This window comes from Drosophila suzukii (assembly GCF_043229965.1).
Source record: "Drosophila suzukii chromosome 2 unlocalized genomic scaffold, CBGP_Dsuzu_IsoJpt1.0 scf_2c, whole genome shotgun sequence".
Taxonomy (NCBI): domain Eukaryota; kingdom Metazoa; phylum Arthropoda; class Insecta; order Diptera; family Drosophilidae; genus Drosophila; species Drosophila suzukii.
Window position 1 is genome coordinate 20,643,461 of NW_027255896.1, and position 27,106 is coordinate 20,670,566.

Here is a 27,106-nt window from a genome sequence, read left to right on the forward strand (position 1 = left end):
TGATCTCTGATAAGACTGTCGATATTCTTGTGCAATCACGGGATGCAAGCTATCGTGCGGCATTCACAGCGGTTGTGACTCACAGTATTACTGATTATCAACCCCATTTCAATATAAATGCAACATCGTGGAGGATACCGCAAAACATTTCACTCGCTGACCCTAATTTCAATCAATCACAACGAATTGCCCTTTTACTCGGCGCTGGGTTGTTTTTCGAAATAATTTCTATGGGACAAATTCATTTGGATAGGGCTTTGCCAACTCTTCAGAACACCAAGCTTGGTTGGATAGTCTCTGGAGGGTTATCATCGAACATGCCAACTCATAAATCGGTTTTACAAGCCAGCATCAAGGACCCAGCTGATCATTCCGATGACACACTTTCCGCCATTGTAAAGCGATTTTGGGAAATTGAGGACTTCACTTCGTCTAAGCCATCTTTATTGCCGGAAGACTTGCGATGTGAGCAACTTTTTACTGAAAATTGTATTCGACTTGGAAACGGCCAATACTCTGTTCGTCTCTTGACCACTTCCGGATTCGAATCTTTAGGTGATTCTTATTGCTTGGCTCGTCGTCGTTTCAAGAGGTTGGAAGCTAAATTAGATAGAAACCCAGCCCTGAAAGCTCAATATTCAGCATTTTTGAGGCAGTATATCGACCTAGGTCACATGTCTCTTTTAACTAGGGAACCGCCAGAAACACAATTCTTTTTGCCCCACCATTGCGTACATAAGCAGGAGAGCACGAGTACGAAGCTTCGTGTCGTTTTTGATGGATCTGCTAAATCAACTTCTGGTAGCTCTCTGAACGACTTACTTCTGGCAGGACCAACAACTCAAGAAAAAATCTTCAATATACTGCTTCGCTTTCGATTTTCTAAAGTTGCCCTTTGTGGAGATATCTGCAAGATGTACCGTTGCGTGCGTGTCTCGTACCCGAATGATTTCTTGCAGTGCATCGTTTGGAGAGAGAGCTCCAGGAAAGAGTTGAGTGTTTTTAAATTGAACACGGTGACTTATGGAACCAAGCCAGCTGCCTTCTTGGCTATAAGGGCCATGCATCAACTCTCTTACGATGAGGAGGAATCATTTCCTATTGGAGCAAAAATTGTTCGTAGAGATTTTTATGTGGATGATTTAATATCTGGTGGGGACTCAGTTGAGGAGGTGAGAGAAATTTGTCGTCAGGTGAAGGAACTACTGTCGCGAGGCCACTTTCCAATTCGCAAATGGTGTTCGAATGAGTCAGCAGCCCTTGAAGGAGAGTCTGAATGCGACAAGGAGCAGTTAATCAAATTTCACGATGGATCGGATGTCGCCAAGGCATTGGGGTTAGTCTGGGATCCATCTTCTGATCAGCTCCTATATCACTTTTCTCAACTGCCAACCAATCAACGACCCACTAAGCGGGTTGCATTGTCGACGATTGCCAAATTCTATGATCCACTCGGTTTAATAACTCCTATTATCACAAAATCTAAGATTTTTCTGCAATCCCTATGGAGTGCGAACGTGGATTGGGATGATGCACTGCCAGAGCCCATTCTTTCGTCATGGGGGAGTTGACCTCACAGTTATCGGTCGTACAGAACTTAAAATTCCCGCGATTCGTACTGCAACCAAGGGCTTCAGTTGAGTTGCATGGATTCTGCGATGCTAGCATGTCAGCTTATGGAGCGTGTCTATACTTGCGATCGGAGACCAATGGAGAATCGAAAGTCCATCTGCTCTGTGCCAAGTCAAGGGTAGCTCCATTGAAGGCCTTAACAATTCCAAGATTAGAACTTTCCGCAGCGCTTTTATTGGCTGAGCTAATCGTAAACGCCAAGGAAGCCATAGATTTCGATTGCACCTTTCATTGCTGGTCGGACTCGTCCATTGTGTTGGCGTGGATTCGGCAACCTCCGAGGGAGTTTAACGTATTCGTATCAAACAGAATCGCGAAAATTCAGGAGATGACGAAAGACATGTCTTGGCATCACGTTCCTACAAACTTGAACCCGGCAGACGTCGTGTCGCGAGGATGTACCCCAAGAGAATTGTTGGAACATTCCCTTTGGGCTAACGGGCCTCCATTCCTTCTGCAAAGCTCGTCAAATTGGCCGTCCCTGCTAGACTCAGTAAATGATCTTCCAGAGCGCCGTTCTGTGGCGGGGCCGTTTGCATAGACAGTTCATCAAACTGCAAATTCCTCAACTCTTTTGATAAGTTGCAGCGCGTATTTGCATACATTTATCGATTCATTTCAAATTGCAGAGCCAAATCTGCGCCGTTAAAAGGTCGACTTTCGGTGGAGGAGATCAACTCTGGAACTGTACTTCTTCTGAGGAGCATCCAACAGGTTAACTTGGCGAAGGAGTATGGATCTCTTAGCCAGGGCAAACCGTTTCCACAGAAAAGCAAGCTGGTTTCGCTTAGGCCTATACTCGGCTTCGATGGGTTACTTCGCGTGGGTGGAAGGCTTCAGAACGCAAACTTGGACTACGGTACGAGGCATCCGATACTGTTGCCCAAGGATCATCCAGTCACCAAGGCGATCATCGTTTATTATCATGAGAAATATTTGCATGGATGATCGCAGGCGCTGCTTGCCGCATTACGGCAAAGGTACTGGCCGATTGGAGGCCGCCAGTTCGTCGCCAGCGTTATCAACAAATGCGTTTGATGTTTCCGAATAAAGCCTGTTACTTGGGAGTACGTCATAGAGTGCAGCCCAATGCAGCTTTTCATACCACAGGAGTGGACTATTGTGGGCCATTCTATCATAAGGCAGAGGCCAGAAATAAGGCACCCTACAAGTGTTATATCGCCGTCTTTGTCTGTTTTTCCACGAAGGCTGCTCATTTGGAAGTGGTCCAGGATCTCACGACAGATTCTTTCATCGCAGCGCTGAGGAGATTCATCAGCCTTAGAGGCAGTCGGCGTACCAGTTGGAGCGACAATGCTACAAACTTTGTCGGTGCAAAGAGAGAGCTTGCCGAGCTGAAAGAGCTCTTTTTGAGCGAGCAGCACACAGCATCGATATCTTCCGTCTGTTTAGCTGATGGGATCGATTGGAAGTTCATCCCTCCGCGTGCCCCGCACTACGGTGGTTTATGGGAGGCCGCTGTGAAGTCAGCTAAATTTCACTTCTACAGAGTCGTCGGTGCATCCATCTTAGCTATCGATGAATTAAGAACTCTTGCATATGAGATTTCTGCCATCCTTAACTCCCGTCCACTCTGTCCAATTTCAGAAAATGCTGAAAGCCTTGAGGTGCTAACACCGGCGCATTTCCTGAAGGGTTCCAGCTACACTAAGTTTCCTGAGCCTGGCATTACTCATAGGTGAACGACGGCACCTGCAGCGCTCTCTGCTTATCTTTCGCCTTCTTTCTTATACCACTAAAGCTGTCGCTTATCTATTCAGCAACTACTTTGTAAGCCCGCATATGTCTATATGAAGATCTTGGAGCCAAGCTTTTTACACATTCACAGTCCGTCTGCCGCTCCGAATAAACGCTATACATTTTAATATAACCTATTCGTGCGTTATTATTTATAAATACAAGGAAGAACGCTATAGTCGAGTACCTCGACTATCAGATACCCGTTACTCAGCTATATGGAGATATGCAAGCAGCAAAGCGAGATTAAAATGCGCCACCTACCGGCGGTATACAGATTTAAGCGTTATGGGCGTTAGAGTGGGCGTGGCAAATTTTTTTTTGGATCAATCGATAGGTATCGACGAGACCAATACATTTCAGTTAAAATTTTTTATCTAGCATGAAAATTGTGGGCGTCACAGGTTTTCGCGGTTTGTGGGCGTTAAAGTGGGCGTGGCAAACTTTTTTTTGGGTCAATCGATAGGTATTGATGAGAACAATACATTTCAGTTAAAATTTTTATTCTAGCATCAAAACTGTAGGAACCACAGTTTTGGGCGGTTTGTGGGCGTTAGAGTGGGCGTGGCACTCTGCCGAAACAAACTTGCGCTGCGTAAGAAGCTCAGGAATCTGCACGCCAAATCTCAATAGCCTAGCTCCCATAGTTTCCGAGATCTCAGCGTTCATCCGGACGGACAGACAGACGGACAGACGGACAGACGGACATGGCTAGATCGACTCGGCTAGTGATCCTGATCAAGAATATATATACTTTGTGGGGTCGGAAACGCTTCCTTCTGCCTGTTACATACTTTCCGACGAATCTAGTATACCCTTTTACTCTACGAGTATTGGGTATAATAAGGGTGGCATATTTGTTGTCTTCCCCACAAACAGGCTTAATATAAAAAAATGAACTTATTATACCCGTTACTCGTAGAGTAAAAGGGTATACTAGATTCGTCGGAAAGTATGTAACAGGCAGAAGGAAGCGTTTCCGACCCCACAAAGTATATATATTCTTGATCAGGATCACTAGCCGAGTCGATCTAGCCATGTCCGTCTGTCCGTCTGTCCGTCTGTCCGTCTGTCCGTCTGTCTGTCCGTCCGGATGAACGCTGAGATCTCGGAAACTATGGGAGCTAGGCTATTGAGATTTGGCGTACAGATTCCTGAGCTTCTTACGCAGCGCAAGTTTGTTTCGGCACAGTGCCACGCCCACTCTAACGCCCACAAGCCGCCCAAATCTGTGGCTCCTACAGTTTTGATGCTAGAATAAAAATTTTAACTGAAATGTATTGTTCTCATCAATACCTATCGATTGACCCAAAAAAAAGTTTGCCACGCCCACTTTAACGCCCACAAACCGCGAAAACCTGTGACGCCCACAATTTTCATGCTAGATAAAAAATTTTAACTGAAATGTATTGGTCTCGTCGATACCTATCGATTGATCCAAAAAAAATTTGCCACGCCCACTCTAACGCCCATATCGCTTAAATCTGTATACCGCCGGTAGGTGGCGCATTTTAATCTCGCTTTGCTGCTTGCATATCTCCATATAGCTGAGTAACGGGTATCTGATAGTCGAGCTACTCGACTATAGCGTTCTTCCTTGTTTTATTTAACTTTAAACTGGTTACAATCTTATTTTTATGTTGGGAGAACACCGACTTTCTATTAACAAATCTCAAAATGAACTCGCTTCTTATCATAATTTGAGCGTTAGAGTTTTTTATAAGTAGGCTTAGGCTTCTTTGAGTGAGTTTTTGAATTGCCCTTTGGATTATTGATTGATAACGCACCGGCGCACTATAGGCTGGCTGACCACTTTTTGTGGCCAAAAATCCATTTTTCGAAAGTCGTTAATATTAAAATCTAATGAAGACAAAGTGTTGGGAAAACTTCAAACTTCAATGTTACGTAACAGAAATTTTAACAGAGTCACGATCTGTTAAAATATCGGCTGTTAAAACAGATGTTCGGTGTCACGGGCGCACGAAAGCTACTTTGTGAAAAAAAGAGTCGGCTTAAAATTATAAAAATAAGGCACCAAACTAAGTTTTTACCAAACAAGTTATGATGGCATCGAAAGATAGCGGTTTGTTCTTTATGTTTGTGGTCGTCACAAGTTGGATTTGTTTGTGTTGTCCCTGTAATTGAGTATTTTTTATAGTCGCTTTACGTGTACAAATTTACAATAAAAACTAACTTTAAATAGAGATATAAAGTGAGTTTCACCTAGTTTCACCTTAATAATTACACTGTGTTGTCGGTAGTTCAGTTCTTGTTCATAAAGTGCACTTTTGCGCACTTTCGTCGCAATTTACCTTTTTAGGTCACAACCTCAGGTTAGACAACTCAGAATTGTTTTCGATTTAACATGTGAAAAATGGGCGGCGCCACACCTTTTTTCTATATATATGTTCATTACATCGATATAAATCCAAATCAAAAATAAAAACCTCTAAATTATGTTTTGTTTTTAGGGTAAGTATTTTCTTATATATTTTTATATTATTTTTTATGATACAACTAGAATTTCTCCTAAATGGGGCGTTGCCACGCCTTTTTCTGTTAGTTTGCTAATTATAAGCCCAAATATAAGAACCGAACTCAAATATTTGGATTTTCTTTAAGTTATTAATTTTGGCCACAAAAAGTGTTCAGCCAGCCTATAGTGCGGCGGTTCAATCCAAATGTTTAGTCTAGATCTTTGGGTCTTATCTCACATGGTATTTTTCCATTGAGGGTCCAAAAGTGTGGGAACGAGTTGATAGTGTAACTTGATTCGTTCTGGATGTTAAGTCTAGACTTTGGGCACATTTGCAATTAGATACAGCCTGTATCTAAGTACTAAGGTTGTGTGAAGGGTAGATTATGGGGTGCTGTATGCGTGTGGACATTTGCGTAGAGTTGTGTGACGCTATGTATATGTCACTATATTTATTTAATTATTGTTTGTGGTATGCAATTATTGCTTGTTTAATGTTGCTTTTATAGGCGTTATGTGTAAAACATGCCAAAAGATAGCGAAGTAGGGAACAAGCACGAGTATAGGCTTCGCTCTGTGGTTCCTTCAGCCGGGGAAGACGAGGCTTTGAGGTCCTTGGAAGACGAGGCCGCTGCCGGGTCTGGACCACCTCGGATATAGGTGGGTTTGCCCAGGACTCCGCAAGGCCGTTTGCACGAAAAGCTGGAACGTGAGTTTGGCCTCAATGCGGACCGTCTTCCGCATGTGGACTTTGAGGACACTGGCGATGCTGCGGACAAACTGCTGCAAATGGAGGACTGCGAGGACCGGTTTCAAACACCGCAAGAGGATTCTGCTGTCAAGTCGGCCGCTAACGTCATTTTGTTCGTTAACCGTAAGGCGAGGAGCCCTACATCAGCCTGGCTTCCTGGGAATGATAAAGCTGGTGAACGAGGTGGAACGGCCCGCTGGTCTGGGGCCACAGCTTCCAGAGGGAAATTTTTCGGAGCGGTATAAGCAGCGGTCGAAGTCGACAGCTTCACGGAATTCATGCCAGGATCCCCAAGGACTCTCGGTCGGCCGTTACCGGCGACCACCAAGGGTTCCATAGAAGCCGCCTTGAAGGGCATGGGATTCTCCGGAGGTCGAGAGTAACAGTTCAAGATAAGTCTCCGGCGTAACCATGGCGCGCGGAAAGGGCGCATAGAGGAACGCCGAGCTGCGAGGAACAACGTCAGTATGCCAATGTGGGACAGGACTGTAGCAGCCAGAAGCTCTGGATGGATCGGTGGGGAGTTTACATCGACGGCGAGAACGACCGCAACTCGGTGGAGGACTTCGTGTTCCGGGTGGAGTTTCTGCAGCGGCAGTACCACGTGCTGCTCAAGGGACAAGATCAAGAGAGATATTGGGTCCAAGTGCGTCACTGAAGCGTGCGACGATGGTCCCAGTTCCGTACTTCGCTGATAGACAGGTTCCGAGGTCACCAAACGGAGCACGAGAGGATGCACGAACTCCTAAAGCAAGAGCAACAGCCTAGAGATAATGCATAGAATTATGTCTACACGATGCTGGAGCTGGAAAATTTCCCAGTTATTAAATGAATCTTGGTTCGATCATCCAATGACCCACTTTTGAGAGCACCAGGCTTAGAAAGTAGCGAAAATATTCAAGTCAGTCACAGCTATATTGCCAAGCTGACATATGCAGTGGGATTTCGAATCAAGTGTTTGTTAGACTTGGAGCTTATTCTTTTATTAATGAGTAATAGCTGTAGGGAAACCGGAATATTCATGCGGGAGCTTCATGATGTATGCGACGTAGTTTCGCCTTACCTGCGAGCCGCGATTTGGCTGCATGCAACCGGTGTCCGTTCGGCCAGGTATAATCGCCTTCCTCAGTCGACGCCACCGTCATTCAAAATTCCCCGGTGAGTTCGTTCTGGGCTATTACGTCCTACTCACTTTGGGGAACGTCAGCGCCACCAACTCGCGGGGCGGTGAGAGGACCGCCATTTTGAGTCGGGCGTCCGAACTTTGGACTGGCCGTACAGCGGCTCACCTTAGTGCGCCAACATTCGTGGACCTTATTTGACGATGGCCTCCGGCCAGAAGTCCTCGGCCCGTGCTTTAATCGCCATCATGTCTGTCCCAGAAATGGCTGAAGTTCAGGATTGTAAATTACATGTGTACATTCATTACTATGTATACTAGATTCGTCGAAAAGTATGTAAGAGGCGGAAAGAAGCGTTTCCGACCCCAAAGGGTATATATATTCCTGATCACAATCACTAGCCGAGTCGATTTAGCCATGTCCGTCTGTCCATCTGTCCGTATAAACTCTGAGATCTCGGAAACTATAAGAGCTAGGCTGTCGGGATTTGGCGTGCAGATTCCTGAGCTTCTTGCGCTGCACAAGTTTGTTTCAAAAACTGTGGCTCCTACAGTTTTGATGATAGAACAATAATTTAAACTGAAATGTATTGTTCTCATCAATACCCTTTAGTTCAAGAAAATAAGTTTCACTTCTGAATCACCTTTTGAATGCCGTGGCACATGTCCTCTTGCACATGTGAAGAACAAGTGACACTTCATATTGACAATTGTATGTGATTTTCGCTTTTTCATAAGTGAAAATTGAAATTAAAATTTTTCGAAGTCCCACGGGACTTCCCTTTTTCTTATACTCATTTGTCGTATAGCCTGTCACGTTCCGATGATACGTCCCGCGTGAAATCAATTGTGAAATTCAGAATATTTCCAATGAGTTTTCACTTATGAAATCACTTGAAAGTGACACATCCCCAAGTGAAATCACTTGAGAAATTTAGAATTTTTTTCCATGAGTTTTCACTTGTGAAAATATAGAATGTAAAATACATACATTTTAATTATTAAATTATAGGTTACCTGTTAAATGACAATTATTGTTAGTAAGCCTAGTTGCTAGCGTCAGAAGCTTGCAACGCAGTGAAGGAGACGTTTCCGACCCCATAAAGTATATATATTCTTGATCAGCATGACTAGACGAGTCGATCTAGCCATGTCCGTCTGTCCGTCTGTCCGTCCGTTTCTACGCAAACTAGTCTCTCAGTTTTAAAGCTACCCGGCTGAAACTTTCCCAAAAGTCTTTTTTTTTTGCAGGTAGTATATAAGTCGGAACCAGCCGGATCGGACAACTATATCTTATAGCTCCCATAGGAATAATCGGACAAAAAAATTAAAAAAAATTATATCTTTGGTGTTTTTTAGCATATAACCTCCTAAGCTTGGAAATAACATTTTTTAATTAGTTTTGAATTTTGAATTAAATTTTATCGAAATCGGACGACTATATCATATAGCTGCCATAGGAACGATCGGAAAATTGGTGGAAAAATAATATGAAACAAATTATAGCTTCGGTGTTTTTCAACATATAACGCTCAACATATATAACGCTTGGAAATAACATTTTTTAATTAGTTCTGAATTTCGAATTTAATTTTATTAAAATCGGACGACTATATCATATAGCTGCCATAGGAACGATCGGAAAATTGGTAGGAAAATAATATGAAACAAATTATAACTTCGGTGTTTTTTAACATATAACCTCCAACGCTTGGAAATAACATTTTTTAATTAGTTCTGAATTTCGAATTTAATTTTATCAAAATCGGACGACTATATCATATAGCTGCCATAGGAACGATCGGAAAATTGGTAGGAAGATAATATGAAACAAATTATAGCTTTGGTGTTTTTTGACATTTTATCTTATACTATTGGGAATATCATTTTTTGTGTTTTTAAATTTAATAATTATAGCTGCAAGGGTATATAAGCTTCGGCTTGCCGAAGCTAACTTTCTTTCTTGTTATATTGGTCATCGCCTTCCTTAAATCTTTGTCAGGGTCCTCCGAATCCCTGGCCAACGCTTCCGAAATAATGTATGGGCATATGTTTAAAAAATGCGTGTTATTTGCTTATTTCTACATTTTACGGGATTTTTATTGGCACAAAACATTTCATCATCCACTTTCGGCTATCGGAACCCAAAAAAGGAGAGCGCCGAGTACAGGCAGATTATAAGACTATCTGCCTCTCTTTGTTGCACGACCGTTTTCGTAAGTAGTCTTCTACGCTGTGTCGACTTCTCTGCTGACGTCAACAGCGGCACAGCGTTTTAGGCACACAAAAAAAACAGAAAACTTTTTGCCTTGAGCCATGTTACCGCGTCCGTACTGCAGAACTGAAGGGTACCTATCGATTGACCCAAAAAAAAGCTTGCTACGTCCACTTTAACGGCCACAAACCGCCCTCAAACTTCAAAAAATCGTAAGTATGAACGCGGATATCTCGGAATCTATCAAAGACAGAGACACAAACCGCCTAAACCAGCAACACCCACAATTTTCATGCTTTGAAAAATTTTTATCTGAAATGTATTTGTCTCGTCAATACCTATCGATTGACCAAAAAAAAAGTTTGCCACGCCTACTCTAACGCCCATAACGCTTAAAACTGTCTACCGCCCACATAACCATATATTGAGATCGCGGGTAGGTTGCGCACTTCAATCTCGTTTGGCTTTTTGCACATTTCCATTTCCCTTTGGTCCCTTTAGGTAAGTAACGGGTACCTGATAGTCGAGGTACTCGACTATAGCGTTCTTTTGTAAATTTATCTGGAATTAGACCCGAGATCCGTTGTCCCTTGTCGTGCGCCGTGTTTTCATGCGAGCTCTACCAATATAAGAATGGTAAAGAATATTTTTCCGCGGCGCCTGTAGCATTTTCCAGTGGGGAACGTAATCTGCTTTGACCTCGTAAAATTAAAGACGGCGGCCAAGTTTTGGTCTTGGTGAAGGCTAAGGATAGATAAATCTGTAAATAGGAGTACAAATGCAAATGATTATACTTACCGTGTTAATTAAATGACTGTTAAGCTCGAAATGTGTGAGTGAGTTGTTCGTCTGTTATTGTTATTATCGTGACACGGATAGTTATCGATATCAATGTTGGGGAACTATTGGAACAACGGGAGTATACCGCCCTGAGAAATTCCGAAGCTGGTTTGTGCTGTCCCCATTTAAAACAAGGAAGAACGCTATAGTCGAGTGCCTCGACTATCAGATACCCGTTACTCAGCTAAAGGGATCAAAGTGAAATGGAGATATGCAAGCAGCAGAGCGAGATTAAAATACGCCGGTAGACAGATTTTTTTTTTGATCAATCGATAGGTATTGACGAGACCAATACATTTCAGTTAAAATTTTTTATCTAGCATGAAAACTGTGGGCGTCACAGGTTTGGGCGGCTTGTGGGCGTTATAGTGGGCGTGGCAAACTTTTTTTTGGGTTAATCGATAGGTATTGATGAGAACAATACACTTCAGTTAAAATTTTTATTCTAGCATCAAAACTGTAGGAGCCACAGTTTTGGGCGGTTTGTGGGCGTAAGAGTAGGCGTGGCACATTGCTGAAACAAACTTGCGCTGCGTAAGAAGCTCAGGAATCTGCGCGCCAAATCTCAATAGCCTAGCTCTTGTAGTTTCCGAGATCTCAGCGTTCATCCGGACAGACGGACATGGCTAGATCGACTCGGTTAGTGATCCTGATCAAGAATATATATACACGCCCACTCTAACGCCCATAACGCTTTAATATGTCTACCGCCGGTAGGTGGCGTATGTTAATCTCGCTTTGCTGCTTGCATATCTCCATTTCCCTTTGGTCACTTTAGCTGGGTAACGGGTATCTGATAGTCGAGGTACTCGTTAATAGCGTTCTTACTTGTTTTTTTTTGGTGTTTCAGTAGGTGTTGATTCTTGGTATATCGTGGGTGAATTTGATTTTTCATCTCGGTGCTAAGCTTAATTGTGTGACCCGGGAAGGACTCGCGCTGCACGATCACTGTGACCTGGGAACAAAAACACTAGCGAAAGCTCTAGTCCGGTGCCGCAGTGGAACTCTCAGACGATGCATACATACACACATATCTATACAGCGATAGTGTTATTTTTTTTTGTGTAACGTAATTTTTGTGTTAAGTTTTTGTGAACCTATATCAAATCTTGCACGTACAAATATATACAATATATATATATAATATATATATATAATATAAACCAATTAAAACATCTCCCAAAGATCTCATCGCCCAGGATTAAAAGGAGGGTAAGTTTGTCGGAACACGGTTCCTTTCTTATAAATACATATATATATATATATCCGTGCACCATGATCACTTCGGAAGCTTTAGCAAAGACTATAGACAGTGATCCACAATTGAACGTAAGAATTCTATACTTATTATCAAAAGCACCCCTACCAATAACTGTGCATCAATTAGTGTACTTATATATTGAGACCTTCCGTCTAGATTTTTCACAACTTGCCCACTGTAACAAGACCGAAAAGGCAATCATTATCTCTACCGTTCCAACGGTCATTGTCCTTTCCCGTTTAGATAAGAATTTATTTTTGGGCAATGTTAATACCTTCCTAGTTAAGACCAAGAATTAATTGGTTAGGAATTCATACAATAATATCCATAAACAATTATTATTACTTTCCTCTTTTTATGCATTATACATTTTTATATATAATAATTAAATGTTAATTTTTCAGCGGCGAGTATCAGCCTTGTAATTGTATGACAATTGCAAGAGCCCTCTGAGCGACGTATGTAGTCGTGAATAGTCAGCATTTTGCTGATGTGTGCACCTTCGCAGGTGGTAAATTCGATACTCTCCGCTAACAAAAGTAATTGTCAATTAATTTAATTTCCATATAAATTAGCCAACATTATGTTACTCATCTACGCCGATATAAATATTACCCAATAAATTGGTATTGTAAAAGAATATCAAAACATAAAGTGCTAAAGCTTTATTAAGGGGGAGTGGTGACGCGAGAAGTGGAGTAGGTCAAGAACAATGACATAACTTTTGACGGACAACCTTGACAATAGGCACACAAATGTGTGAAGGGGAGGGAATATGGCAAAAAAAACAGCCCGATCGTATTGCGATCAAGCGACAGTTAAGCTTGTTGGGCAGTGTGGACTGATGACTGACGAACTTTATGACTAATATTATTTTCCAGGCACATTTAATACGACGTAGCTTATGCCGGCAAACGGTGGCTGAGTATCGGACGCCTCTCCCTCGGCCCAAGACCTTGTCAGGACCGGGCACTAATATGCCCACGTAACAGAATTGGCACGCAACGATAAGATATTTCATAATCCTTAAGGAATTTTACCAGGGTCCACAATCTCGGTACCTTCGGTATCGAAGCGGGTATACCTAGGGATGGCATAACTTTCATCTTTATTTGCCATGAGTAGTTTGACTGTTTGATAGAGCAGGGAGCTTAAATAATTTTAAATATGCGCATACTTATTTATTTTGTCTTTCAACTGGTTACTGTAAAGTCCCCAATTTCTGTGACTGTCAGTGTTGAGTGACCACTCAATCAGAACTTTGTCGCAGAATAGAGATCTGACTTTAAATCGTTTTTAACTGTTGAAATTCCCTGTTTTGTTCATGGGTCAATTTACCAGAATTTCCTTAAATCAAGAACTATGAGTTATCCCTTTTATAATACTATACCTACATCTAAGTGCCGACCGACTATTTGTTGAAATTAAAGTAAATACAATTTTAGGTGCTTTCTGGCCGACGCCCCACGACGTACTAGGCATTTGTCAGCTCGTTTGATAGGTTCGAGTCCAGAAAGAGCAAGAGGGCAAGCATTACGGTAACGCATTATGCAGTTGCGGTGCGGCTCTACTGTTTGTTTGTTGATCCAGGACAGAATGGGGGTGGGGGAACTGACAGGAAACGCAAAGCCGACGCCCCACAACGTACAAGGCATTTGTCCGGTCGTTTGCTTGGTTCGAGTCTTTGCGGTTTCCCTTGACATATTTTGGCGGTGGACGATTTTTAGTTTCTCTGGCCGACGCCCCACAACGTATTAGGCTGGTAAGCAAACGACCTGCTTGGTTCGAGTCCAGAGAAATAGGAGACGGTTGTGGATATGAGAGAATGATCGGTCAAACAACCTGATTTCCGACGACTGGCGGGAGGGGGTTTTTGGAAAGATTCCTTATCTAAACACGGCCGTTCCGTTTGGAACATTTGAGCTGACTAGAAAAAGGGAAAATAAGGGCATGTTAGTTTAGCGGAACCCCGTTGTGTAGAAGCGGCTAACACCCCTAGTTAGGGATATTTTGTAACGACCTTATTTTTGAGGTCTGCTCGCTACGAGATTCGTGCGGCTAGCTCAGTAGATTGTGTGTTCGTCCCACCAAATTTATATAAACGTGACCGCCCAGTAGCTCAGTGAGAAAGAACAGAATTCACGGGTTCGTAGTGGGTTTATTGCGGGTATATTATTACAAATGTCTTGGTAGCTTGGTTGGCCTTGACTCGTCGCCTGTGACCTTCGGTACTTACGACGGTCCTGATTGACTCGACGACCTCTCGCCTTGATGATTCAGTGCTCCAGTCCTGTAGCTCCCTGAAGATCCTCACAGCTCCCTGAAGATCCTTCCAGCTCCCTGAAGATGCTCGCTCGCTGCTCGCTGCTGACGCGTTGACTTGGTGACTGCTGGTAACGACTCGGACTCGCGAGGGGGATCAGCCGTACTGGCTTAGGGAAGCGTCACCGTTCTCAGACTAGGGGTAACAAAAGCTGCGCTCTCCAGTATCACTCCTTTCGACACACCGCCGCCTGTCCCTTGCTCTGTCCCGGATGGTCCCACTGGGGTTTCTGCTCAGTCCGCGCGGACAGTCAAGGCGGAACGCCAGGAAGCTGCCTCGCGCTTTACTTTGCTTCTACGCCTAGTGTAAACGAACGTTCCGCCCTAGCCTCACCCTTCTGCGTGTGGTCCGGGACGTTTCCGCGTGGCTCGCTCTGTGTTGTGTGGCTGTCGTGATGTGGTGGCTGGCTTGCGGCTGACGCTATCTCGCGCACTGCTCCTGGCGGTGCTGGCTGCGCGACTGGACGTAGCGTGGCTTTTGGTACTCGGGGTTCGAGCACGCCGCTCCTGGACCTCGCAAGTCGAAACCGTATGGCTCTCCTGGAGAACTCCACTTGAGACCGTACCGATCGACCGCTCTCCCTTCTGGCTTGTTATACTCGTTATCCTCCAGGCGTAACGCCAAGACTTTGTTGATAGGGTTAAGCCGACCGCCTTGACCTAGCCGTGTGATGCCCTCTGGACCTTAGCTACCTGCGTCTCAATTCGGAGATTCCTGGTACCTCAATCCCGAACGTCTCGACGTAGCAATCTTGCTCCTCGTAGGCTCCCACGGCGCTGCTTCTCCGACGACTCGACTTGCTGTTGCTCCCTTGTATATTATCTGGCTGTTTTGATTGTTCACTTTGATTGATTCATTTTGACGGTTGACTCCTTGTGATCGACTGATCCAGCTGCCAGCGCTCTGCGGCCTTATATAGGGCCTCCGGGAACCGTCATTTCCCTTTTGGGCATGGACCGTTGGATCTCTCAACTCCGGGTCCAAAGTCCGTGCCTCCTGGTTAGCCCACTTGTCCTTAACGTACCGCTTCCAATCGATGCTCCGCCCACCACTGCAGTCCCGCTGATTCCCGTGATGCTTGTGGCACGCCTGTGTGCCGCTCCACTGCCGAGATGTGGCACTTCTTCTCCCGGTCCAAAGTTCACGGGATAGTCCAAAGTCCGGAGGAGTTATCTGGCTTTGCACACGGCACTCTTGCCTTGCCCGCCAAGACTCCATTCTCTCATTATCCGCTCCTTGGGCTCCATTCTCTCTCGACCTCCATCCTTGGACTCCAAACTCTCTCGTTCTACATCTTTGGTCTCCAAACTCTCTCGCTCTCTTTCCTTGGTCTCCAATCCCTCTGGTTCTCCATCCAAGTCTCCAAACTCTCACGTTCTACATCCAAGTCTCCAAACGCTCCTCGCCGCGCCGTTACTACGAGAATTCGCCGCGTACCTGGTAAGCGGCCGGCCACCTGCTGCTGCTTCTATTTGTGAGGAGTTGAATAACTCCTGTGGGGAGTTATTCAACTCCTCACATTCCCCCCTTACTTCGCGAAACATTTAAAACTGGTTCCTACTCTCCGGCGTTTCCTTGCATATCCTAGCCTTCGAGTCCTTGTGATTTCCGCGGCGCTCCCTCGTTGCCCCCCCGATGATCCCTCGACGCTCTTAACTCTACTGAGTTCCTACAGCGCTGGTCATCCTCCTCGTAGCAACTTTAAATCTCCCGCGTCATTATCTCCCGTGTTTCGATGTTTCTGCGACTATCGATACTGACGGTGAGGCGTTGCCACTTGCTCGTTGCGATATTTCCACCTTAGCCGATATTTCCATTTTTGTGTGCCCATCGATCGCACTATCGTCCAGTGCCAATCGATCGCCTGTCGAGGCGCCCCCTTCCCTGGCTCATGGTGATTTTTGCAACTTTCTAGGTAAGTTTTCGCATTTCTTCACTTCTTTCGATTTCATCCTTTCTCTCTCCATACGACCGCTCTCGCCTCTCGGCTCTCTCTTTCGCCCTTCAATCGTCCTCAGCCGGCTGAGCCTGGCTCCATGCTGGCAACACTCGAGAGCAAGTGCGGAGAGGACTTTTGCATTTGCTTCGCTGCTTGTGAGTATTTTGGTATCGTTTGGCTGCTTCCTGTATTAACCCAATGTGAATTTCAGGATGCCAGAGCTGGCATCCCACCCCTTTCTTCTGGCCCATGTTTCAGCCGCGTTTCCCGTCCTATGCCGGTTTCAAACTCTGTTTCGTTTCATTTATTTAAACTTTATTCGGCTGCTGAACACTCTCGTGCCCGCAAGCCCCAACCGGACTCGGAACACGCGCCCCTCCCTCCATACGCGCACGCTGCGCCTGCCGCCCAGGTTGCGAGCCTCCTTCACTGCCGGTGCCTCCGCGATCCCTTCGGGCCATTCGTTCTCCGCGATCTCTCGCCATCGGTGGGCCTCCGGCGCCGACACCGTTCGCGACAATTTCGGTCGAGCCACCACCTCGGACACTTCGGGCGCCGAGTGCTGCCGCTTGAGCGGAGGTCGGCCACCTTCCACGGGTTCGGGCCACACCCAGGGTCCTCGCTCCAGCGGCTCATTTGGCTCTGCGGTTACCGTCGCGCTCCCTGTTGGCGCTGGCGTCGATGGCCCTGTCCTTGCCGTCGTCGGTCCGGTGCTCGGTGTCGGTGGGGCCCAATGCTCCGGTCTGCCGCGGGTCCTGGGGTTCAGCGGGCTCACCCGGGGACCACTCCTCCCAGATTCGGGGCTCCTCCGTCGCCGCCGTCTCCTCCGCGGGTTCCTCCGGCCAGGTCCAGACGACCGTCTGCTGCCGCCACCTTACCCCTTCGGCCACGAACGTCCGGGTACTGTGGATCACGTGCGCCGCCGGTATGCTCGTTCGGATGTGTTGTCCCATCGAATTCCCTGGCTGTTGCTGCGACGGATCGGGTTGTTGCTGCTGGCGTCGCTCGCGTTGTGGCTGCTGTTGTCGTACGGGCTGCTGCTGCGGTGGTGGCTGCTCGAGTTGTTCCGGTTGCTGCTGCGGTGGTGGCTGCTCGCGTTGTGGCTGCTGTCGTTGTTCGGTGTGCTGCAACGGGGGTGACTGCTCTTGCTGGCGTTCACTGCGGTGATTCCTCGTACCGCGGTGTGGGTGGGACTTCGGGCAGCCACCTGCCCCCCACACCTGCGCCACTTCTGGTGGCGGGATGCAGGGTTCGGGCTCATACCTCGGTGTGGGTGGGTACCCCGGGTTTTCCCCACAGCTGCTGCTCCTCCTCCTCGGCCGTCCGCAGTTGGGGCTGCCTCTCCGGTGATTCCTCCATCTCCTTCAACCGCCGCTTCTCGCTCCGCTGTCGCTCCACGCACTTCCGGCGATATTCCCACGTAGCCGCTGCCAGAGACTCGGCGTGGCTACCGGGAGCCTGCTGGTCCTGGGGCGGCTCCTCGCTGGTCCATTCGACCTCCGCCGCGCCAGTCGGAATGCGGCCGTAGGCCCGGTTGACAGCTCTGCGAAGCCGCCATCGCTGCTGCTCCACCCGCGGGTCTTCCACCAACTCGCCGTCGTTGTCGGACCTGATGACCGGCTCGGGAATGCCCCGCCCGGAGATCCGCCGCGAGGTTCGGGTAGGCCGGGTTGTCGACCATCCTTTCCCCGGGCTGGATCCTCCGGACGGCTGGTGGGCAGCCATCATACTGCGCGCTTCGCTCCTCTTCACACGTGTGCTCATGATGCTTGTCGATTTTGATTGTTAATTTGAAGCCTGGGCTCCCTTCAACGACAACTCGGTTCCGAGCCTTCCTCTTTGCTTAATCTGTGCTGTCTTCCCCCTTCCTTCGTCAGACTGTTGATGCGTGTTTTTTTCTTTCCTCCAACCAGTCCCAATCGAGTCTTTAGACGCTCTGGTTTGCTCCCTTTGTGTTCTTAACGTTCTCCTGATGTCCTTTATGTATTTCATTGCACCTTTGTAGTTGCCCAGTAGTATCCTTGGAGTCGGTTTGTAGTATCCCTTTCGAATCCTTGGAGGTATCCTTGGAATTTGTTCGTAGTATCCTTTAAGAATCCTTGGAGGTATCCTTCGACTCTTTTCGTAGTATCCTTCGGGAATCCTTGGAGGTATCCTTGGACTCTTTTCGTAGTATCCTTTTGGGAATCCTTCGAGGTATCCTTGGACTCCTTTCGTAGTATCCCTTGGGAATCCTTGGATGTATCCTTTGGGAATCCTTGTAGGTATCCTTGGACTCTTTTCGTAGTATCCTTTGGGAATCCTTGGAGGTATCCTTGGAGTCTTTTCGTAGTATCCTTTTGGGAATCCTTCGAGGTATCCTTGGACTCCTTTCGTAGTATCCCTTGGGAATCCTTGGAGGTATCCTTTGGGAATCCTTGTAGGTATCCTTGTACTCTTTTCGTAGTATCTTTTGGGAATCATTGGAGGTATCCTTGGACTCCTTTCGTGGTATCCTTTGGTATGTCCTTGGACTTTTTTTGTTTGTATTATCCTTTGGGAATCCTTGGAGGTATCCTTGGACTTTCAATGTTGTTTTGCGTCTGTTGTGTATGCTTGCTGTAACTGCTCGCTTGTGTTTTCCGTTTGTTGCTGTTTCAGCTCGCTTGCGTGAATGGTCCGCTCTTTCTTTGTGTTTATATGTCGTATTTTGCAGATTACTGGTGACGCAAAACCCATGACTTAGTTAGGTCCGTCGTATCTTGGGGCCAATTTTGCTGCGAACCCCTCGGCCGCTTTTGATAAGTGGTGTTCCTTGACCCAATCGACGTCACCCACTTTTGGCGTCCATTGTCTCCTCCTTAGGTTATAATGCCTAGGCTGATCCTGGGATGCTTTCTCCAGATTCCGCCTTACAATCTCGAAGATTTCTCTGAGTTTGTTTGCCTTCTCCTTCTCCTCCTGCACTCAGTCGGTCGTCCGGTCCCTACGGTTTCTCTGTCGTATAGGGCGCTCTGCCTTAGGTAATGAACGACGATAACCTGTGGATTCTGAAACGCTCGTGTTTACTGCCAGCATGATTTCCGGCCATTTTTCGTCCCAGTTTCTTTGCTTCTGACCTGCAAACTGCGCTATCATTGTCCTCACCGTCCTATTTGCTGTCTCAGTCGGGTTATCCTGTGAGGTGTATGGAGCTGTAAACTGTTGCTTGGCGCCCATTTCGGCCAGGAAACTCTTGAAAAATTTGCTGGCAAACTGGACTCCGTTGTCCGTTATGACTATTTTGGGGACCCCATACCTCGCGATTATGCGTTCTTTAAAAGCTTTCTTTAGGGATTCGGCCGCGCTTCGCAGCGGCACCAACTCAGTCCACTTGGAGAACCGGTATATCAATACCAGCAGCATTTGGTTGCCGTGCTTCGAACGCGGCAGGGGTCCGACGAAGTCCGCACATACCGTAGCCCATGGTTCCTCTGGCACCTGCGTCAGTATTTTTCCAGCCATTTGCATCTGATTCTGCTTGAATCTCCAGCATGTCTCGTATCCTCGCACGTGGGCTCGGGCGTCTCTGTGCATTCCTGACCAGTAGTACCGGGCTGCCAGACGTGCTATTGTTTTTCGGCTTAATACATGGCCAGCCGCCGGTGAGTCGTGGTTCTCCTTCAGCACCGTTTACCGTAGAGCTTTCGGAACGCACATCTTTCATGTTGCGACATCTTCGCTGCCCGCTCTATGAGGTATATTCCTGTACAGGGTGTTACCCTCCATCACGTAGTCCGGATACTTTTGCGGCTGGGTCCTTATCTTTTCGCGCATTTCCAAAACCCAGCTGCATGCTGCAGAAGCTTCCCCCGCCGACGTCTTCTTGATCCCTCGAAGCGTTTCCGGCATTGGCTGACTTGACAAAGCATCTGCCACCACGTTGAGTTGCCCTTTCTTGTACGCAATTTTGAAGTCGTACTGCTGCAACTCTGGCGATCCTCCCTGAAGGGCTTTCTATGCTGTTGAGCCACTTCAGCGCCATGTGGTCGGTTACTTCTTTAAAGTGGTAACCTTCCAGATACGGTTTGAGCTTTCGAATCGCCCAGAGGATTGCCAAGAACTCCTTCTCGGTCGTTGAGTAATTCTTCTCAGCGCCGTTGAGCGTTCGGCTTGAGTAAGAGATAACCTTTTCGCCTCGTTCAGTTTCCTGGGTCACGATTGCCCCGATGCCGTAGTCGCTCGCGTCAGTTTGCAAGATGAATGGTTTGTCTAAATCCGGGCATACCAGTACGGGGTCTGCAACGAGTCTTGCCTTCACCTCTTCGAACGCCGTCTGATGTTCCTGTGTCCACACCCACTTATTGCCCTTGCGTAGCAGATCGTTAAGAGGTTAGACTATTTTTGCGAAGTCAGGTACAAGCCGGCGGTACCATGATGCTACGCCCAGGTACTGTCGGAGCTCTCTTACTGTCGATGGTGGTTGTAGCTCGGCGATGGCTGCTACATTTTCCGGATCCGTGCCTATTCCTTCGCTAGTCACTCGATGACCAAGATACAACAGTTTTTTCTTGAAAAATTGGCACTTCTCACCTCAGGTGGTCCTCCCTTAGCTGTCGGAACACTTCCATCAGGTTAGCCTTGTGTTCTTCCAGCGAGCGCCCGATCACTATGATGTCATCCTGGTAACCAAATGCTTGCGGCGACATTTCGGGACCGATCACCCAGTCCAGCACCCGTTGAATGGTCGCAGACGCCGAATGAAGTCCGAATGGCATTACTCTCCACTGGAATAAGACTTTCCGCGGCACTGTAAACGCCGTGAAGTGCCTGCTGTCTGCTTTCAGTGAGATTTGCCAGTACCCATCCTCTAGGTCCAAGCTGCTGATGTGCCGTGCTTTACTCAATTGGTCGAGAATATAATTTATTCGGGGCATCGGGTATGCATCCTTTATCGACTTGGCGTTGATTTGTCTAAAGTCGACGCACAGTCTCCATTTGCCCGTCTTTTTTTTTAACCATCACGATGGGAGAGCTGTATGGGCTTGTTGAATGTTCTATGTATCCCATCTGGAGAAGCTCGTCCACCTTCGCATTGATCTCCCCTTAAACTTTCGGATTCTTGGGGTAATATCGCTGCTTTATTGGTTTGTCGTCGTTCATCGTGATCTGATGCTCTGCCATGTTCGATGTTCCCTTCATGCTGCTGAAACTCGATAGCTCTGCTTCCAGAAATTTCGTCGTGTCGTCGTCTTCGCTTGCTCATTGTACGACTGCCACCGATAGCTTCTCCTGGAGCCATCCCTTGTGTCGATTCCTGGCCGGTATTATCACTTCGTGTCCAGCGCACTTAATCTCGGTACCGACTTGTGTTAGAAAGTTCCATCGCAACCACTACCCCTGGTAGTATCAGCAGGCTCATGCTCAGTCGCTTGTTCCCGAACGTGATTTCCACCTCCAGCTGCTAATCGATACCGCCACATCTCCCGTCTGCCAACCTAACTTGCCGTCGTATCCTCGTAATCTTCCCGAGGGCAGCCAGGTTGTCCGCCAGTTTTTTGCTTATAAAGTTTGCTGTTGCCCCGGTGTCGATTGTGGCCTTGTATGTGCCCTTACCAATCGTCACCGCTGCGGACAACTGCTGCTCCTCCTCGATCAGCTTTCGCGTTAGTTTGGAGAGGTAGCATCTTGCGACCCCCGCTCGCCTCTCTGCTGCTGAGATCAATGGGCATTTCCCGTCTGCTGGCAGCAGTCGACGCTCCTGACGCCTACTCTCCCGCACACCCAGCAGAACAACAAGCGTTGGTGCCGATACCCCCGCGCCCAGTGTCCATGACCACCGCACTTTCGACAGGCTCCCTGGGGGTCTGTGATGTGTGTCGTTTCACAATGCCTTTGTGTTGTACTTGGTGGCCTCCAAACAGTGTTTGCTGGCTGCATCTGTTGCTGTTGTGGCGGTGTCCATTGGCCTCCGCGTGGTACCCCTGTTGCCTGCTGCCGTGTGACTCGGTTAGGTGGCGGCCATTGGTCGTTTCCCCGTGTCTCCTGGGTTCCTGTCTCTTCGCATCTTCTGTATGTTACTTGCGTTGGTGATGCCGACTTGGTCTTCGAGAATTTGTTTTCTTGTGCGAACGCTTCCCACTCCTTTGCGAGTTCTTCATACTCATCTGCTAATATCATCAGCGTGTCCAGGTCCGACACTTTGTACGCCCTTAGGAAGATCCTTAGACTTGGGGTGCAGTTTTCCTTGATGATCCTTAGGGTATCTTTCGCGGAATAATTAAGTGGCCTCACCATCGTCTGCATGTCGATCATGTAGTCTTTGAACGACTCGCTGAAGCCCTGCTTCCGTTGCCTGACCTGATCCGCCAGCCTGGTGAAGAAGTCTCTCGGTAGAAAGTATGTGTGGAAACTATCTATGAACTCCGCCCAGGTTTTCCATTGTTTGTTGTTGGCGATAAACCACTTCAGAGCCCTTTCCTTAAGCAATTCAGGCATCGCTCGAGGAATCATGTCTAACTCCAAGCCGTATGTGTTGGCGGACTATTTCACCAGCTCCAGGAACTCGAACGGTTTTTCCACCCCATCGAACCTAAACGACTATTCGCGGACCTGTTAGCGATCCTTGCACAGTCTGACTGACTGGGTCTCGAGATCAGCGCTGTTATTTTCCTGTCTTGGCTTGATTCTCTCCTGTTTGCCTCGTTTTGTAGGTTGTCAACGCTCAGGCTTACCACTAAGTTGTCCCCTTCGGCGTTCGTTAACGTGATGCTCGGGCCGGCTTTGTCGTGGTATGTAGCTTCCAACTCGGCCCAGATGTCAACGAGTTGTGGGGCATTATCCGTTTCTGAGTAATACTCGGATAATGCCTTTCTTATGTCCTCTAATCTGCCGTCCAGGGTGACATTAAGCCTCTGTGCGACATTGGCGAAGTCCTCCTTTTTAAGCCGGTAGATCTACTTCTTTCCCATTCTGTTTAAGTTGCTTTCACTGCTGGGACAATCACGTTGGGCGCCAGATGTAACGAACGGATTTTTGTGGTTTGCTTGCTACGACCACCAAATTTATATAAACGTGACCGCCCAGTAGCTCAGTGAGAAAGCACAGAATTCACGGGTTCGTAGTGGTTTTATTGCGGGTATATTATTACCAATGTCTTGGTAGCTTGGTTGGCCTAGACTCGTCGCTTGTGACCTTCGGTACTTCCGACGGTCCTGATTGACTCGACGACCTCTCGCCTTGATGATTCGGTGCTCTAGTCCAGTAGCTCCCTGAAGATCCTCGCAGCTCCCTGAAGATGCTCGCTCGCTGCTCGCTCCTGAAGCGCTGACTTGGTGACTGCTGGTAACGACTCGGACTCGCGAGGGGGATCAGCCGTACGGGCCTAGGGAAGCGTCACCGTTCTCAGACTAGGGTGAACAGAAGCTGCGCTCTCCAGGAGCACTCCTTTCGACACACCGCCGCCTGTCCCTTACTCTGTCCCACTGGGGTTTCTGCTCAGTCCGCGCGGACAGTCAAGGCGGAACGCCAGGAAGCTGCCTCGCGCTTTACTTTGCTTCTACGCCTAGTGTAAACGAACGTTCCGCCCTAGCCTCACCCTTCTGCGTGTGGTCCGGGACGTTTCCGCGTGGCTCGCTCTGTGTTGTGTGGCTGTCGTGATGTGGTGGCTGGCTTGCGGCTGACGCTATCTCGCGCACTGCTCCTGGCGGTGCTGGCTGCGCGACTGGACGTAGCGTGGCTTTCGGTACTCGGGGTTCGAGCACGCCGCTCCTGGACCTCGCAAGTCGAAACCGTATGGCTCTCCTGGAGAACTCCACTTGAGACCGTACCGATCGACCGCTCTCCCTTCTGGCTTGTTATACTCGTTATCCTCCAGGCGTAACGCCAAGACTTTGTTGATAGGGTTAAGCCGACCGCCTTGACCTAGCCGTGTGATGCCCTCTGGACCTTAGCTACCTGCGTCTCAATTCGGAGATTCCTGGTACCTCAATCCCGAACGTCTCGACGTAGCAATCTTGCTCCTCGTAGGCTCCCACGGCGCTGCTTCTCCGACGACTCGACTTGCTGTTGCTCCCTTGTATATTATCTGGCTGTTTTGATTGTTCACTTTGATTGATTCATTTTGACGGTTGACTCCTTGTGATCGACTGATCCAGCTGCCAGCGCTCTGCGGCCTTATATAGGGCCTCCGGGAACCGTCATTTCCCTTTTGGGCATGGACCGTTGGATCTCTCAACTCCGGGTCCAAAGTCCGTGCCTCCTGGTTAGCCCACTTGTCCTTAACGTACCGCTTCCAATCGATGCTCCGCCCACCACTGCAGTCCCGCTGATTGGCACTTCTTCTCCCGGTCCAAAGTTCACGGGAGAGTCCAAAGTCCGGTGGAGTTCCGTTATCCGCTTTTGCACACATGCACTCTTGCCTTTTCCGCGAAGTCTCCAGTCTCTCTCGATCTCCATCATTGGTCTCCAAACTCTCTCGATCTCCATCCTTGGTCTCCAAACTCTCTCGGTCTCCAACTTTGGTCTCCAAACTCTCTCGTTCTCCATCCAAGTCTCCAAGCTCTCTCGTTCTCCATCCAAGTCTCCAAACTATCCTCGCCGCGCCGTTACTACGTGAATTCGCCGCACATCTGGTAAGCCGCAGGCCATCTGCTGCTGCTTCTATTTGTGGGGAGTTATTCAACTCGCCTTACGTCGCTGACCGGGTGTTTTGAAAAGAATCACGTGAACTTTTTATACTAAACGAAAAAAAAAGGTGAAGACAAATTTTAGTGCGTGTATTAATCAGCACAAGGTGACAATTTATAAAAAAAAGCGGAGGCCTTTAAAGAAGGCCTAATCATATAAATGAAGGGGGCCAAGAAAAAGGTCCTATTGCAACCCAGCACCGGAAGAGTGACACGAGCAACAACGCGCGGTGAAAATCACCAACCCCGCAGTGCAAGCGCGCCAAGGCTAGGAAATTCACATGAAAGAGAGCCGTGGGAGCTCTCACAGAATCAGCCAGAACAGGTAGATACCCTGTCTGAAGAAAACAATCTGGACCAGTATACTGAAATGAAAGGAGCCGCCGGTGTGGAGAATCTACCCCTAGGACCGCCGAATGGGAGATCAAGCATGCTTCCCCAATTTCAGAAGCACAAGGAGGACCACTTAGAGGCTGCCGAGCGCTGGAACAAAGATTGATGGAGCTCTTAAGGCCGAGCAACGTAATGCAGCGTGGTATGAGCGCCCAGATAGAAGCGCTGAAGACACAAATAGCAGAATTACAGTCTCCGCCATCCAGGAGACCCGAACAGAAGGGACTGCCTTCGCCGCCCCGAACTGTTCCGAATCCCATGGACAGTTTCTTAAGATATCAAGAGACTCCGCCTCTGGAACCGGTCACGCAGGACATGCTCAATAGCCAGATGCACCGGCTAAGAACACCCAGGCGGGTTGATACTCCGTCACACAGGCAATCCCGAACAAGCGAGAGAGAGTCGTGTCACCAACTGCATCCAGAGATCGATCGGAACTCATCATTTCAGCGACCAAAACCAAAAGATGTCAGATTAGACAGGTGGAACCTAAAGTTCGATGGAAGCGGTCGCTGGCATGACAGTTGAAAGTTTCCTGTTCCGCGTGGACCGATTGCAAGAATTGTATGACCTCAGCCGTCAACAAGTCTTTTGTGAATTCCATCTTCTGTTGGCAGCTGCAGCCACGAAATGGTATTGGCAGTTAATGGAGGACAAGGCAGAAGATTACGATTTTGACTACTACTCATTGACCCAGGAAATGAGACGGGCATTTTCCACTACTGGGAGTGACCTTATGAAAGTCAAGGAATTAATGGAACGCAAGCAAAGACTGCACGAAACCTTAAGCGATTGTGTCTCGGATATGCACAACTTGCATTTCAAGCACAAAATCGCAGAAGATGAATTCGTCGAGCTCTTGAAGGACAATATGAACTCGCAGATGAAGGGATTGGTGTTAACATCCCCAATAACCTCATTAGCGGAGCTCAAAGAAGAGGCTCTCCGAGTTGATCGCTGGTTGAGAAACACAGGAAGAAACATGCGCAGCCGAGCGGCGGTCAACGAAATAGAGGAATTCCAAATACTGGAGGACTTGCGGACGCGGTCACGGTGGAAGAATTTAACAGGCAGCGAAAAGATACTTGAGGGCGTTATGAGGATGGACAAGAATGCCGAGGCCCGAGGCAAAGGAGCAGACTTCTACAGGAAGCATCCTTCGAAGGAAGAATCCTGCCCGATCAAGCGCTCTCACTTGCAGGGTCTACGAGAAGGTCGGGACGGATGCAGTTGCTAACCTAGCGGCTTTTGCGCGGAGTCCGTCAGGCAAGACCCGGATAGCCGGCGGACCAGGACCAACCCTTTCCGGTAAAAACACCGAAGCCCAAACAAATCTCCCTCCATAAGAGCCTAGAACAACGAGAGAGGTAGTACGAACTCGCTCGCGAACGTATCTTCGCCGGCTCATAAGATGCAGATAGCGAGACACGAACAACACGGAAAATACTAAAATTATATTATGCCCGAGCACACTATCGCCGGCTCAAGCAGAAGGTGGTGGACACGGTGGTGAGCGTGCAAAAACGACAACCGTTTCTTTGCCAAAACGAAGGTCGATTGAGAAGAAACACTCGCATTACTGGACACAGGCGACAGTGCGAACTGTATTGGCAGAGGAGCGAATGCTTTCTTGAAAAACCGGACGCGGCCGATAAGGAAGCTAAGGTAGCTAAGTGTAGCATGTGTACGCACAGCCAGCGGTGGCGAGACCCAAGTAACCGGAGCAATAACGTTACCTGTAGAATGAGAAGGA

The 27,106-nt window shown here is 47.8% G+C and overlaps 1 protein-coding gene across 1 annotated transcript; it reads right to left on the minus strand.

The window, feature by feature from the left end:
• Positions 1-16,947: 16,947 nt before the first annotated feature.
• LOC139354334 (lethal(3)malignant brain tumor-like protein 3) lies at positions 16,948-18,079 on the minus strand. Its single transcript, XM_070998558.1, has 2 exons — positions 17,579-18,079; positions 16,948-17,439 (listed from the first exon to the last, which is right to left on the minus strand). The coding sequence occupies exons 1-2, from the start codon at positions 18,077-18,079 to the stop codon at positions 16,948-16,950; spliced, it is 993 nt and encodes a 330-aa protein (XP_070854659.1).
• Between the last annotated feature and the right edge of the window lie 9,027 nt (positions 18,080-27,106).

What these genes read in the sequence shown, in the direction of transcription:
- LOC139354334 (XM_070998558.1), bottom strand. Translation starts at nt 18,079, where the DNA reads ATGAGCACACGTGTGAAGAGGAGCGAAGCGCGCAGTATGATGGCTGCC. An exon ending in GGGTACCCACCCACACCGAG is followed by an intron (nt 17,440 to 17,578) that starts GTATGAGCCCGA and finishes CCCCCGTTGCAG; the next exon opens with CACACCGAACAACGACAGCA.